At 39.1% G+C, this 13,932-nt stretch overlaps 2 protein-coding genes across 2 annotated transcripts in view; one reads left to right on the top strand and one right to left on the bottom strand.

Moving 5' to 3' along the window:
* The window catches only part of LOC145345425 (chorion-specific transcription factor GCMa-like), a 30,818-nt gene extending 25,884 nt beyond the window's left edge, over positions 1–4,934 (top strand). Inside the window, exons 4-5 of the mRNA XM_080193242.1 lie at positions 2,787–2,909; positions 4,341–4,934. Of these exons, the coding sequence (XP_080049368.1) occupies positions 2,787–2,909; positions 4,341–4,934 (717 nt within the window). The remainder of the gene's footprint in view (positions 1–2,786; positions 2,910–4,340) is intronic.
* Positions 4,935–9,203: 4,269 nt separating this feature from the next.
* Positions 9,204–13,932, bottom strand: part of fbxo9 (F-box protein 9) — a 101,204-nt gene continuing 96,475 nt past the window's right edge. The window contains exons 12-13 of the mRNA XM_080192029.1: positions 12,994–13,154; positions 9,204–9,886 (exon numbers count right to left, since the gene is read on the bottom strand). Of these exons, the coding sequence (XP_080048155.1) occupies positions 9,778–9,886; positions 12,994–13,154 (270 nt within the window). The 3' untranslated portion in view covers positions 9,204–9,777. The remainder of the gene's footprint in view (positions 9,887–12,993; positions 13,155–13,932) is intronic.

A 13,932-nucleotide genomic window follows, 5' to 3' on the forward strand; every position in this document is an offset into this window, starting at 1 on the left:
GCAAATTAGCAACATAACTGGTAAGCAAACAGCAAGTTTCAGGGTTGCTGAATTGTAAGGACAATGAGTAATTTGTAATGAAAGACTGAAGAGCTTCAAGCTTTGGATGCCTTGGACTAGGAGAAGTCAGGACTCTCCGAGAAACTCCTTACTCTCTTGAAGCACACAAGGAAAGATTACAGAAGAGGGGTGATCTTTGACTCCAGTGAAGACTCTCTCAGACAGACTATTCACTGCTGCATCGATGACCAAAAAGGTATTGAAAAACCAAGATTCCAATAAATTTGGATAACAAAGGGGCAGCAAGGTCAAAATTCTAGACAGCTTTTCAGGAAAATGTTATTTTGGAAGGACTGGCTACTTCTGGTAGCCAGTGGTAAGACAGCCAGAATTTGTGTGTGCGAGAGTGCCCCATTCTAAGAAATGGGAAGAATTGCAGAGGCTATTGAGAGAAGACAGTACCATCTTCTGCAAGGGAACAATTTAAATGACAAAAAGAAATTTTGTGTAGACAAATAACTCTGAAACAAGTTTGCTGTACAGGATTGGAAAGCTTTAAAAGGACTAAAGATTTTGCTGTACACTCTGTGCTGATATAGGTAGAGAGTCACCATAAAATTACCATGGTCCCAAATGATCATAGGCTGCTCTCCCCCTCAAAGGGGTCATCGAGGGGAAGACCTGACTAGTGGTGATTTAATCTGGGGATTGCTACACCGAAGGCGAGAGATAAGATTAAGAAGGTGGGAATGAATAACCTGGTTTGAATTAACTGGTAAGGCATCGCTCTGCATCACAAACCAGCCGTCCAGCCAACTGAGGTTCTTTTATCTCAGCTGCCCACAACTGTACAGTCATGGATTAGTTTGTCCTTCAGCACCCAAGAAACAGCCAGGTAATACAAATTGGTGAGAAATAATTCAGTTGATTCCTCAGGCCTTTGGGACATTTTGTTAAAATGTGCTTGCTTTATTATTAAGTTTCACTTCAGGCAAAAAAAAAGATGTCAAAGGCTTTGGGAATTCTCTCAAAGTCTGTGGTGGACTTTTCCTGTCTGCTCCAGGAGACTGTTGTCTGCAACTGGGCCGACAGCACACGGAATGGAAATGACTCAGTGCTTTTACTCGTGTGCGTGAAGTCGCAATGCTGCTCGATATTGAAGGAAATGGAATTTCCATCGCTCCCACTTCTGGCCTCTGTGTAGATTCTTAACAGGCAACTCACTTCCTAACTCCAGATCATAATCGGTAAGGATAGGCAACAGTGCCTCCTCCACAATTATCCTCAACACTGGTGCCCCACAAGGCTGTGTTCTCAGCCCCCCTACTATCCTCCTTTGTACACCTATGACTGTGTGGCCAAATTCCCCTCCAATTCAATTTTCAAGTTTGCTGGCGGCACGACTGTTGTGGGTTGGATCTCAAACAATGATGAGACAGAGTACAGGAATGAGGTACAGAATCTGGTGAACTGGTAAGGCAAAAATAATCTCTCCCTCAGTGTCAAAAAAAACTAAGGAGATTGTCATCGGCTTCAGGAAGCGTAAAGGAGAACAGGCCCCTGTCTACATCAATGGGGACGAAGTAGAAAGGGTCGAGAGCTTCAAGTTTTTAGGTGTCCATATCACCAACCTTTCCTGGTCCTCCCATGCCGACATTGTAGTTAAGAAAGCCCACCAATGCCTCTACCTTCTCAGAAGACTAAGGAAATTTGGCATATCAGCTACTACTCTCTCCAACTTTTACAGATGCACCACAGAAAGCATTTTTTCTGGTTGTATCACAGCTTGGTATGGCTCCTGCTCTGCCCAAGACTGCAAGGAATTACAGAAGGTCATAAATGTAGCCCAATCCATCACACAAACCAGCCTCCCATCCATTGATTCTGTCTACACTTCCCGCTTCCTCGGCAAAGCAGCCAGCCTAATTAAGGACTCCACGCACCCTGGACATTCTCTCTTCCACCTTCTTCCTTCCAGAAAAAGATACAAACGTCTGAGGTCATGTACCAACCGTCTCAAGAACAGCTTCTTCCCTGCTACTGTCAGACTTCTGAATAGAACTACCTCACATTAAGTTGATCTTTCTCCATACCCTAGCTGTGACTCTTACACTACATTCTGCGCTCTCTCATTTTCTTCTCTATGAATGGTATGCTTTGCCTGTATAGCACACAAGAAACAATACTTTTTACTATGTTAATACATGTGACAATAATAAATCAAATCAAAAAACGGGCAGGACATCACAGTCAATGGTCAATTGAGTTCTGTTTGTGTTTCTACTTTCAATTTTGAGAAAGCTCAAAGCTCCTGAAATTGATAGATGCCTACTTTTGGCCAACTTGGAATTGTTTCCTGCCAAAAAAAGTTTTACATTCTTCAGTTAGTCTAACTGATCGCCTACTTCCACCACCAATATCATCTACCTCCCTGCTACCTTGAAAAACCATCATCTATAGGCTGAAGACCTCAAGAAAAATTCTGGGCAGGTAGTGTCTTAATGGTTTTATTCAGTTTTGGGTATATTATTTTGTCATTTGTATTGGGTCCTAAATCTAGTTTATGCCTGACAATATTCACGTTTCAAGGTTAATAATTGTGATATCATCATTTGAACTTCATCAAATGACAAGGTAGAACTGTTGTAATATAGCCAGGCAGTACCTTGGACATTGCGTCTTGAAGTGCCCTGCCACTGGAAACTAAATTAATTAGAATAATATTTAACATTGTTTGTACAATGCCATTACATACTTTTTACGTCCTTAATTTCTTTACTTGGCAGGCAAAAGGTGTACATGATCATCCCAGGCCAGAAACAAAGACAGAAGCTGAAGCAAGGAGATCAATCAACAAAAAGAGACCATATGTTGAAAATGGTTGCTATAAAGACAAAAGGGAACTGCAGGTATAGTACACGGAACTGTTAACAGTTCCATTAAAATGGTAGGGAAGCAATTAGGATGTCTTGATGCTAACAATGAGCAATGTAAGTATAACCAACTTTGTTTCACAAATGAAGATAACGTCATGAAGTCAATCTCACTTGTGACAGTGGTTCAAAGTGACTTGGTTTCAATGAGCAGTCTCTCATTATCAACGTGGTAGCCTGCCAAAACATTTAACTAGGTCAGTCAAAGTGTTCATTGATTAGGAAGGAAGGCACTAATCCATTCCTAACATTATCACAGCAACATTCATCACATTAAAATGCATCATATATCAAAAGGATACAGTAGTAATAGCGCATTCATTACTGCCACAAAGAAACACTGAACTAGCAATGTTTGAACACTAAAATTACACATCAAAAGTTCAACTTGAATGAGCAGCTAGGACTTGAGATGCAATACCTACTTTATGGATTCTAGGCATACATAATACAACTCTTAATGATTTTTTCCCCCTTAAGGTTGAGTATATTGCATTTTTTCTCAATTTATGGGACGTGGCTTTGCTGGCTAAGCCAGCATTCATTGTCCACCTGTATGGTATGTAATTAGGTAAGATTTTAGTAAATCTATTGCATTGCTTTAAAATACAATTGATATAGAAAATGGATGAGGAGGCGGTTCGTTTCTGAGACATCAATTCCCAGACAATACAATATTGCAATCTTAATTTTAGAGTTATAGAATCAAGCAAATCTGTGTTGGTTGATCTTATGCATAATATTTGGACTGACCTCTCTGTCACACTGATCACCTATTTCTACCACCAATATCATCTGTCTCCATCCCTACCTTCAGCCTAGTTGTAACTGAAGTCTTTTTCCATGCTTTTGTCACCTCCAAACATGATAATTTCAATATTCAGCTGGGTAGCCTCTCATAGCCTATTCTTCAAAAAGTTTAACTCAACCAAACTTTGCTGTCTATATTCTAATACATACATTAAGTCCCACTCGTTCATGGCCCAGTCTTGACTAACATATTGTTTTCTAGTCCCTCAGTGCCTCAAATTGAAATCCTTCATGGCATCTCTCTCCCTTTCTTAGTAACCTTCTCTAGCCCAACAATATTCCCACCAAAGTCTCTTTGACTTTGGCCTTTCATGCACTCCTCACTCGTTCAACCAATCTCCCTCCACCCCACTTTGGCTTCCCAGGCCACATGTCCTGGAAATTCCTCCTGATAATTTTTTGCCTATTCTCCTTCCTCCTCTTCCTAAAATCTAACTTTATAAACCAAGATTTTCCATAATTGCTACTGATATCTCTTCCACTCATTGAATCAGTATGGCAAGTTACTTCATATAGAAAATACTGTATAAAGGTAAATTTGTCATTGTTATAAATTGTACGCCAAATTGTTACTTATTATATATGTTGTTTGTTCAGCTGATTACAGGGGCAATCGAAAATGAAGGATCTCTGCCAACTTTTACCTCTAATCCAAAAAGTATTTTGTCCAATCTCTACGTAAATGGAAATCTCGAAGAATGCGTAGCAGTTGAGAACATCTCTGGTACTCCATGTTTATCATATACGAATGGGCACGACCTCGGAAAGCCCACCTACCTTTATGATCCACATTGCGAAATGGATATCAGCAGATTCTATGGTAGATGTACACAATTTAGTGGAGGGTGCCATAATCCTGGGAGTTATGGTGGCCCTGGAACAAACTGCAGTACAAATTTTGAATGTGGAGAGTATCCCAACTGGAATAAAATTACACTGGGAAAGAATGCTTACAGCAACTCTTTTATTAGATATTCTCAAGGTGCTTCAGATCCTTCCAATGAAAATGCCAGTCCCAAGAATGTCAGAGATCCAACACAGAATGCACAAACTGCAATAAACAACATGAACAAAAGCATGTACCAGACCTCTAAACCCAACCTGGATGAATATAGCGATTATCTCTATGATGCTATGTACCTGCAAAATCAGAACAGCACTTATGTTCCTGCTGCTATTTATCCACTCTAGGGTGTCTCCAAACGCAATCATCATTAACTGCTATAGAAAACATGAGGAGCAGAAACATACCAGTTCCACTACTAATAAGACTTATTTTAACTAAAACATCTATGAACTGAAAGACATTAAACATTCCAAATGGAAGTTTTTAACATCAACTCAAACATAAAATGCACTTAAACATTCAATAAAAACAATATCAAATATAGGTTCAAATTATGCTGAAATTTCTGCTCTAGGTTTTATAGTAAATACTGGGCAAAATTATCGAAACTCTCAGCAGATCTGGCAGCATCTGTAAGGAGAGAAAAGAGCTGATGTTGCGAAACATTAGCTCTTTTCTCTCCTTTACAGATGCTGCCAGATCTCCTGAGATTTTCCAGCATTTTCTCTTTTTTGGTTTCAGATTCCAGCATCCGCAGTAATTTGCTTGTAGCCTGGATAAAATTAAGTCAGCTTTACATGAAAGAATATCAAAAATGATAACTCGTAATTTTGAGAAATATGGAGCATGTTTGCAGTGTATCAACAATGACCAGCTAGATAGTCAATATCTTTTCCCAAAGGTAGGGGAGTCTAAAACTAAAGGGCATAGGTTTAAGGTGAGAGGGGAAAGATTAAAAAAAAGGGTGCAGAGGGCAATTCTTTCTACAGAGGGTGATGAGTGTCTGGTGCAAGCTGCCAGAGGTTGTAGTAGAGGTGAGTACAATTATGTCTTTTTAAAAAGCATTTAGACAGTTACAAGGGTAAGATGAGCATAGAGGGATATGGGCCAAATGCGGGAAACTGGGACTAGCTTAGTAGTTAAAAAGGGCAGCATGGACAAGTTGGGCTGAAGGGTCTGTTTCCATGCTGTAACCCTCTATGACTCTAACATTATTATTTTTGCTGGTACCCTATATGATATTCTGCAGCATATTCTCGAAATCATTAACAACTGTGTTATGATCAAATTTCTATAAAATATAACAGACTCCTTCAGCTCATTAATGTACATAAATCCAGACAACATTCATCCATGTAAAAATAAATGGCTGCCGATCTTAAATAGGATGTATGGTGCAATGAATTAATGCTTGTAAAATGTTTCCTGCTTTTCAGACAGGTTACCTCAGGATTAATATACCAACAGTTGATTCGTGCAGAAGGTAAAGCACTAAATCAAGCCTTTGCATGGTTGAAAGTTTTTTTAAAACACAATGCAAAGTGCATAACTATCCCTATCTGGATGTTCAGAAACCCAATTACATGAGTAAAACTGTATCCTCAAACTGCATAGGAAACAATGCCCTTTTTGGGGTTTCTTTATGAGGGTCACAAGTGTTCTTATTATATTTGACCCATGTCATGTATCATCTAGAGGTTATTTTTCATCATCACAGACAACAAAAAACAGACAGGTCATTCTTTTAAACTTTCCACCCTAATAAGAGGGATATGTATCACTAAAAAAAATGCCTGTGACTTTTTTTGATTACAAATACTTTGCTTTGTGTAGTTTTATTACGCTTCATTTTGAAATTTAACATGTATATTATGAAACTGTTATCAAAGTAAGTATCAGCCTGAAGATTGTATTCATAACATTGTGATGCCATTAAAAATACCTACAAGGATAAAGATACATGTGTTGTGTTGCTGTTTGAATATGATCAAATAAAGTTGTGTTTAAGAATATATCCTGAAGTTTTTGATAAGCTCAATTTTCAGTTTGGACCAGGATTCATGCAAGCTATTTTTTACATTTAGTTTGTTGCAACACATTAATTACCATTTGTTCTACATTAATGAAGGTGGTTTATTTGCATTTAATCAAATCAGTATGTTTAAAACGGTTGTTGTTGTTAGCTGCTTATTAAATGGCAGAACAATAGCAATAACAAGTTCTTGAGTCAGTTTTCACCATTTACTAAGCTAATAATACATTATTCATCAGAAGTGCAGTACTAATTCTGGCAAGCAGTGGGTGACCTACTGCTCAGGATTCTAATTGATCAGATGAAAATTTCTGCTCTGTCAACCTCAGATGGCCAAGAGTATGGACAGCATTGTTCCAAATTTTAGGGACATATATTTAAAGGACAAAATGTGACAATTTGGAAATGATTTAAAATCTTCTCTGAAAAACAATAAATAGCTGAAATGGTTAAAATTCATTTTTAAGGTGAGCAGGTCAGTGCTGGTAGCCCTGGCATGAAGTCATTCTTGCCAGGGAGTTGACCCTGCTCCAGTGAGCAGCAAGATCCTGGGGCAGCAATTAACTGAGGGCTGGGAGCTCAGCAATGTCACTGTAAACAGAGGCCATTACTGATGTTGCATCACCTAGGGAGGGTGCTTTAATGCTGAGGAGTCCTTCTTTAGCAGGTAGGTTTTTTTGAAGAACTGGAACCACCCAGACCTGATTACAAGGGATTGATTTTTGGTATCATTTTGACTTGGGGGCCACTATCGCCAGGTGTTTCCTCATGGGCCATGGACCTCCCTTGAAAGAAGCCTCCTCCTGACGAACACATTGGGGAATCATCAGGGTTATCACCAACCCGTACCCCCCCACTCCCCCCCAGGTAGTGACACGCTCTCCTGACATGGAAAAATGCCCACAGGTTGGGAAGTGATCTTTTAACTGGGCCATTTTAATGGCTCAATTGGTCACCTGGCTATTGGCCACACTGCACCAATGGTAACAATTTAAGCAATGCCATGGCAGTGGAAAGATGTTGGGCTCCCCTCCCAAAGACCTTGTCATATTGCTAGACGACCTGCCTCCCACCCCATCACCAGTGTGCCAAGAATTTAAAAGACATGCAGCTCGTATATTATGTGGTACAAGGAGGAACATTAAAATGATACCCAAGTTCCTCAATGTTGGTGGGTAAGATTTTGTCAAATTAAATTTATATTTGATTAAAATCTCTTCTGAATGCAATTTTATATTAGACTATCTGTAATATAGATAGGAAATATAGAGTAAATGGCAGAACTCTTAAGAGTATTGATAGGCAAAGGGATCTGGGTGTACAGGTACACAGGTCACTGAAAGTGGCAAAGTAGATGGAGAAGACAGTCAAGAAGACATACGGCATGTTTGCCTTCATTGGCCGGGTGAGTTTAAAAATTGGCAAGTCATGTTGCAGCTTTATAGAACCTTAATTAGGCCACACTTGGAATATAGTGTCCAATTCTGGTCACCACACTACCAGAAGGATGTGGACACTTGGAGAGGGTACAGGAAAGATTTACGAGGATGTTGCCTGGTATGGAGGGCATTAGCTATGAGGAGAGGTTGAAGAAACTTGGTAGTGGGAGGTAGTGGAAGAGGATATGGTAGTGACTTTTAAGAGGCATCTTGACAAGTACATGAACAGGATGGGAATAGAGGGATATGGTCCCCAGAACGATAGGGAGTTTTAGTTAAGTCGGGCAGCATGGTTGGTGCAGGCTTGAAGGATCTGTTCCTGTGTTGTAATTTTCTTTGTTCTTTATGCCAAAAGCTTAATGACCTTTTCAGATATAGAATTTAAAAAACTGATGCAACGCTGCCTCAGAAGCTTCTTTCTTGTACATGAAGCCATGTGGTTCTGAGAGCTAACCTTCTAGCATTCTGAAAGTTATGGCTTTCACCAAAGTGAGAACACTTGAATAGAACTTTCACTTGGAAGAAATCCCACGAACCCTTAGATTCCCATTTCTGCACCCAGAAGTATCAACAATGCCTTTTTGCAGGCTATGGGTTCATGGGATTTCTTCCCAGTGAAAGTTAATTTTTATTCGGTTTTTTTATATAGCTGTGCAATTTTTCAGTAACAGTGAAATCCAATACTTTTATCAATTTCAATTGCTTCTATTATCAACTGCAGTTCTGTTGCTTTTTCCTGCAGTTCTTTTCAAGTGTTCTCACTTTGGTGAAAGTCAGGTCAGAACCTCAATCCTCGAGTGAAAGATTTTCCATTGAATGACAGACATGACCTGCTCCTCTGTTACCTTTGTGCCAGCCATAACTTTCAGAATGTGAAACTTCACTCAGAGCCTAATGCAAATGCCAGAAGATTAGTTTTCAGAACCACATGGCTTTATCTCTTCATGTACAAGAAAAAAGCTTCTGAGGTACATGTACTCTTCTGAACTGCCTCATCAGATTGATTTAGCCAATCCAAGCCTGTAGTATGTGGAGATTCAGCAAACAAAACAAAAATGGAGGTGCTGATTGTCCTGCACTTTGCACAATATTAAAATGCCACCAGCCTAATAGAGAGAACATTCAATAAAGAGACAGTAACGTCAATTGGAAGAAAATGTTTATTTTCTTGTTATCCAAACATAATTTCAGTTTAAGTAAATAATAAAAAAAACTCTAAATCCATTAAAGCTTTGAAGTCAAAAGACATGAAGAGACGATGACTGTTTTCCTGCAGAGTCTCAGATAACATGAATAAATTCCATTTTGTAGTAAAAATGAGACAGTTCACTGAGTTATATTTCCATAACCCAGTGTAAAAGTTCTAACAGTACCAAGATATTGCCAGTAAATTTGAAACTATGCCACTAATGATAACAGCCTCAAGATTTATATTTAAACCCCAAGCCTAATTATGGATGTTTGAAATTTCTTTATGCATATCACTTAGAGAAACCAATCTGTGACACAACACAATTAAACTTTGATTGAGATTTCAGACCTTAATTTTGCAATACTCCCAGCTCTTTAAAAATAATGCACTGATTCTGCAACATCCTATACAAACTCAGAAAGCAACTTGCTCTTGTAGAGTTAATACCATTCCACTCATGCAAAAGGTAGAAGATAAGAGTGCTCTGCTATGAATCTAAACCTAAACTGACAGATTGGATCAAATTAAAGAGGGGTTTCAGCAAATGCTGTAAAGCTCTTCACACGAGCAAAGAACAAGGGTGTATACATTTTATCGATGTCAAATGTTGTAACAGCAGTCTCACCAGTTGACCTAAAAAATGAAATTTAAAAGTTAGTCATGTTTTGCAAGTTCTGTTATTAACATCATTCTTAATTTTCAGGATAATAAAGAAGACAAGTATATGTTACAAACCTTAGTAACTATTAAAACTTTGAAATATTTCAATGGAATTCCTACCATAAATATCCATAACATTATTTTCAATATTTAAACCAAGGGTTAGCACAGCACCTGTGGGGAACACTTGGATAACAGTGGTCATTGTATCATAAGATTTAGAATAATAATGGAAGGAACAACCCAAAGTAGAGCTTCTAAGTTGGAAGAAGGCCAATTTCACTGGGAAGAGGTGGGGGAAGGGGGTGGGGGTGGGGGAGTGGGGGGAATGTCTAACCAGGGTAAAATTGAACCAAGGACTGAAAAAAAACTGTAATGAAATATTAGCTGATTTTAAAAACAGGGACGCTTCAGATATAGGTACATTCCAACAAGGGAATTAGAGACCCTTGGATAACAAGGAAGATAAAATACAATGAAACAAAAAGAGCCAAATACCATAAATGAGAGGGAATGTAAACAGAAAAATATGACTATGAAGGATGAATTTGAAAATAATATGGTAGGCACCATTAAGGGAACTCCAAAAACTGACATGTAAATAGCAAGGTGGTCGTTAAGAGGCAGGGTGGGGTCTATTAGTGACAAAGATGATCATATATGAGTAGAGGTGCAGAGAAAGGCTAGAATATTTATACTTGTACCAGTGTTTACTAAGAAAGAGGATGTGAAAAATATCAATAGAAATAGGGTCAGGGTAATGGATAGATTGAAAAATGTTGTGAACGATGTACTGAAAAGGCTGGCTATGTTTATGCAGATGGAACAGTGTGAGGAAAAGCACTTTAACAGAGGGATTTAAAGTATAGATTACATGGCACATTTCTAATGAGTGTACGGAGACCGAGGAACCTGGGAGTTCATGGGCACAGATGTTTGAAGGGAGTAGAATGTAAAGCATATGGGATTTCAGCTTTGTAAATAGCAGTTATGAGCACAAAAGCAAGGAAGAATAAAAAGTCAATGGCACAAACCTAAAGAGTGTACAGGAACAGAGGAACCTCTGCAGCCAGGGCAATGATGGCGGCAGGGCAGGGGGCTCTTCTGTCTATATCTTTGCGGGCACTGCCTCCTATTCCTGCTGTGGAATTTCGCAAAGATTGATTCTTGCTCCCCATAATTCCCTACAGTGCCATTCAGTTTTCATATTTATGTAGACAGTTTCTCTCAACCACAAATTTACCTCTGGGCTGTCAGATCTCAAGTGTTGTAACTGTTGGATTGTTATCTCTACCATTTGCTGAATAGAGCGAAGATCAAGAGGGTTACTGCATGGCTGAACACAACAAAGAAAATTACTGCTTAGGAACAGGCCGTTCGGCCCTCCAAGCCTACACGACCGTGCTGCCCGACTGAACTAAAACCCCTTATCTTTCCAGGGATCACATTCCTCTATTCCCATCCTATTCATGCATTTGTCAAGACACCCCTGAAAAGTCACTATCGTATCTGCTTCCACTACCTCCCCTGGCAGCGAGTTCCAGGCACCAATCACCCTCTGTGTAAAAAAACTTGCCTTGTACATCGCCTTTAAACCTTGCCTTTCGGACTTCAACCCTATGCCCCCTAATAATTGACTCTTCTGCCCTGGGAAAAAGGTACTGACTATTGCCCTATCCATGCCCCTCAATCTTGTAGACATCTATCAGGTCGTCCCTTAAGCTCCATCGTTCCAGTGAGAACAAACCAAGTTTCTCCAACCTCTCCTCATAGCTGATGCCTTTCATACCAGGCAGCATCCTGGTAAATCTTTTCTGTACCCTCTTTAAAGCCTTCATATACTTCGGGTCGTGTGGCGACCAAAATTGAACACTATATTCCAAGTGCAGCTTAACTAAGGTTTTATAAAGCTGCAACATGACTTGCCAATTTTTAAATTCAGTGCCCTGGCTGATGAAAGCTAGCATGCCACATGCCTTCTTGATTATCTTCTGCACCCGTGTTGCCACTTTCAGTGACCTGAGTACCTGCACACCCAGATCCCTCTGCCTTCTAATACTCTTAAGGGTTCCCATCTGTGTTAGACTTTCCAAAATGCAATATCTCACATTTGTCCTGATTAAATTCCATCTGCCACCTTTGCATCCAAGTCTCCAAACGATCAAAATTCTGAATTTTCTGACAGGCCTTATCTCTGTCCACAATTCCACCAACCTTTGTTTTGTCTGTAAACTTACTAATAAAATCAATTACATTTTCCTCCAAATCATTTATATGTACTGCAAACAGCAAAGATCCCTGAGTAACGTCACTTGTCACAGCCGTCCATTCAGAAATGCATCCTTCCACTGCGACCCTCTGTCTGAAGCGGGGGAAGGAATTGCGTTCCTGAGATGTCAGGTTTGCAGACAGCCAATTTACTTGTCAACTATTTCCAAAACAAAATCCAGACCATCTTCTGTTAAAAATATATAAATGTTGTTACCAACGCTGTTGCCATAGAGGCGAAGAAAAAGAAAATTGAAGTGATTTTTACAGGGGAAAAACCAACTATCAACTATTAATAATATGGAAGAGCCCGCCTTTCACATTGCATGGCAACAATTTATCATGTAGGGGCTCACCTTCCGGTATCATGGGGACTTATTTAACAGGCATTTTAATTCTTAGTAAAGCTGGCTCACTTTAGTTGTGGGTGAAAGACATTATAGACCGAGTAAAGTCAGTAAGATCTGAGCATTCTTTGGGTGGAATATAGTGCATCGTCTGGAAAAAGAAGCACTTGACAGCGTTGGAACCTCATATTGCCATGTCTGTTGACTTCTGCTGTGAGGTATCCATTATTGGATGTCAGGCAAGTATAGGTTCATGCCTTTATCGCCCAATCTTTGTGGAATAACCTACTAACTGTCTAGATACACTGATGAGGAACATACACTTAGTTGGAGGCAGCTGGCATCACAACCCAGGAAGAGTCTGTGCTTTCAAGTGAGTCTCTGAAGATGCAAATGACTGAAAACGTATTAAGGATTATTATAAAATTATAACAATTACTGCACCAGCAAACTCTTAATACTCACTTATAGGTAATCAGGCATGAGTGGTGAAGCCAAACAAGTTTGTTAAATCGCTGTCGACCACTGGAACACAGTTGTAATCCCACATGAAAACTGTGCTCTGTCTCAGGAGCAGAAGCAAGAGTGCGCCGGTGATATCTATATTTCTGATACTCTGCAGCCTTCTGTTTTTCACAAAGGAGAGAACAAATCACATGTTTTTTTAAATTAACACTTCCTTTGAAAAAAGAGACAATTCCTGATGATATGTTTATGACAATCAGAACAAGATAATTGTGAAAAGAAGGCCATTAACATATTGCAATGATAATAAACTCAAAAGGAATACAATATAACTCGTCAATTATTTTCTCTTTTTGTGTAGACTAGCACTTTCCTTGAAGCTGCTCCAGCTTAGTAACTGCACAAATTTGGCAGAAACCACATGTCCGTCACACTTCTGAGGAATTAACAGCAGTTAATCATGAAATCTTGAGACAAAATTCCTAATCTTAGTATCTCTCCTTTTCCAGTTACTATAATTTGCAAACATAACATCTGACTAGTCAGTCTGAAGGAATTCCAGACAATGGTTTGATTCTCTATTTTTGTCATTGCTATCACATAGCTAATCTGAAAATTGAAGACACTTCTAAGTACAGAAAGTTCATGATCTGGAATATTGAGGCCGACTTTCCTGATCTAACAATGAGAATAAATGCAGCTCAGCTGTTCCATCAGATACCAGCTGAACTGAATTTGAAATCATCTCACTATTTAATCAGTGCAACACCGCACAAAGGGTTTGTCCAATGGTCCATTGTGTTAACTGCATTTTAAGAAAATGTCTAAGTTTCTAGCTACCCTTTTCTTTGAATATTTTTAAATTTTATTCCTCAAATCATGAAGATATGTAACCACATTCTGAAAGAAAATTTATGCCACATCCATTGATTTCTAGAA

This window comes from Carcharhinus amblyrhynchos, chromosome 7 (genome assembly GCF_965287045.1).
Source record: "Carcharhinus amblyrhynchos chromosome 7, sCarAmb.v2.hapA, whole genome shotgun sequence".
Classification (NCBI taxonomy): Eukaryota; Metazoa; Chordata; class Chondrichthyes; order Carcharhiniformes; family Carcharhinidae; genus Carcharhinus; species Carcharhinus amblyrhynchos.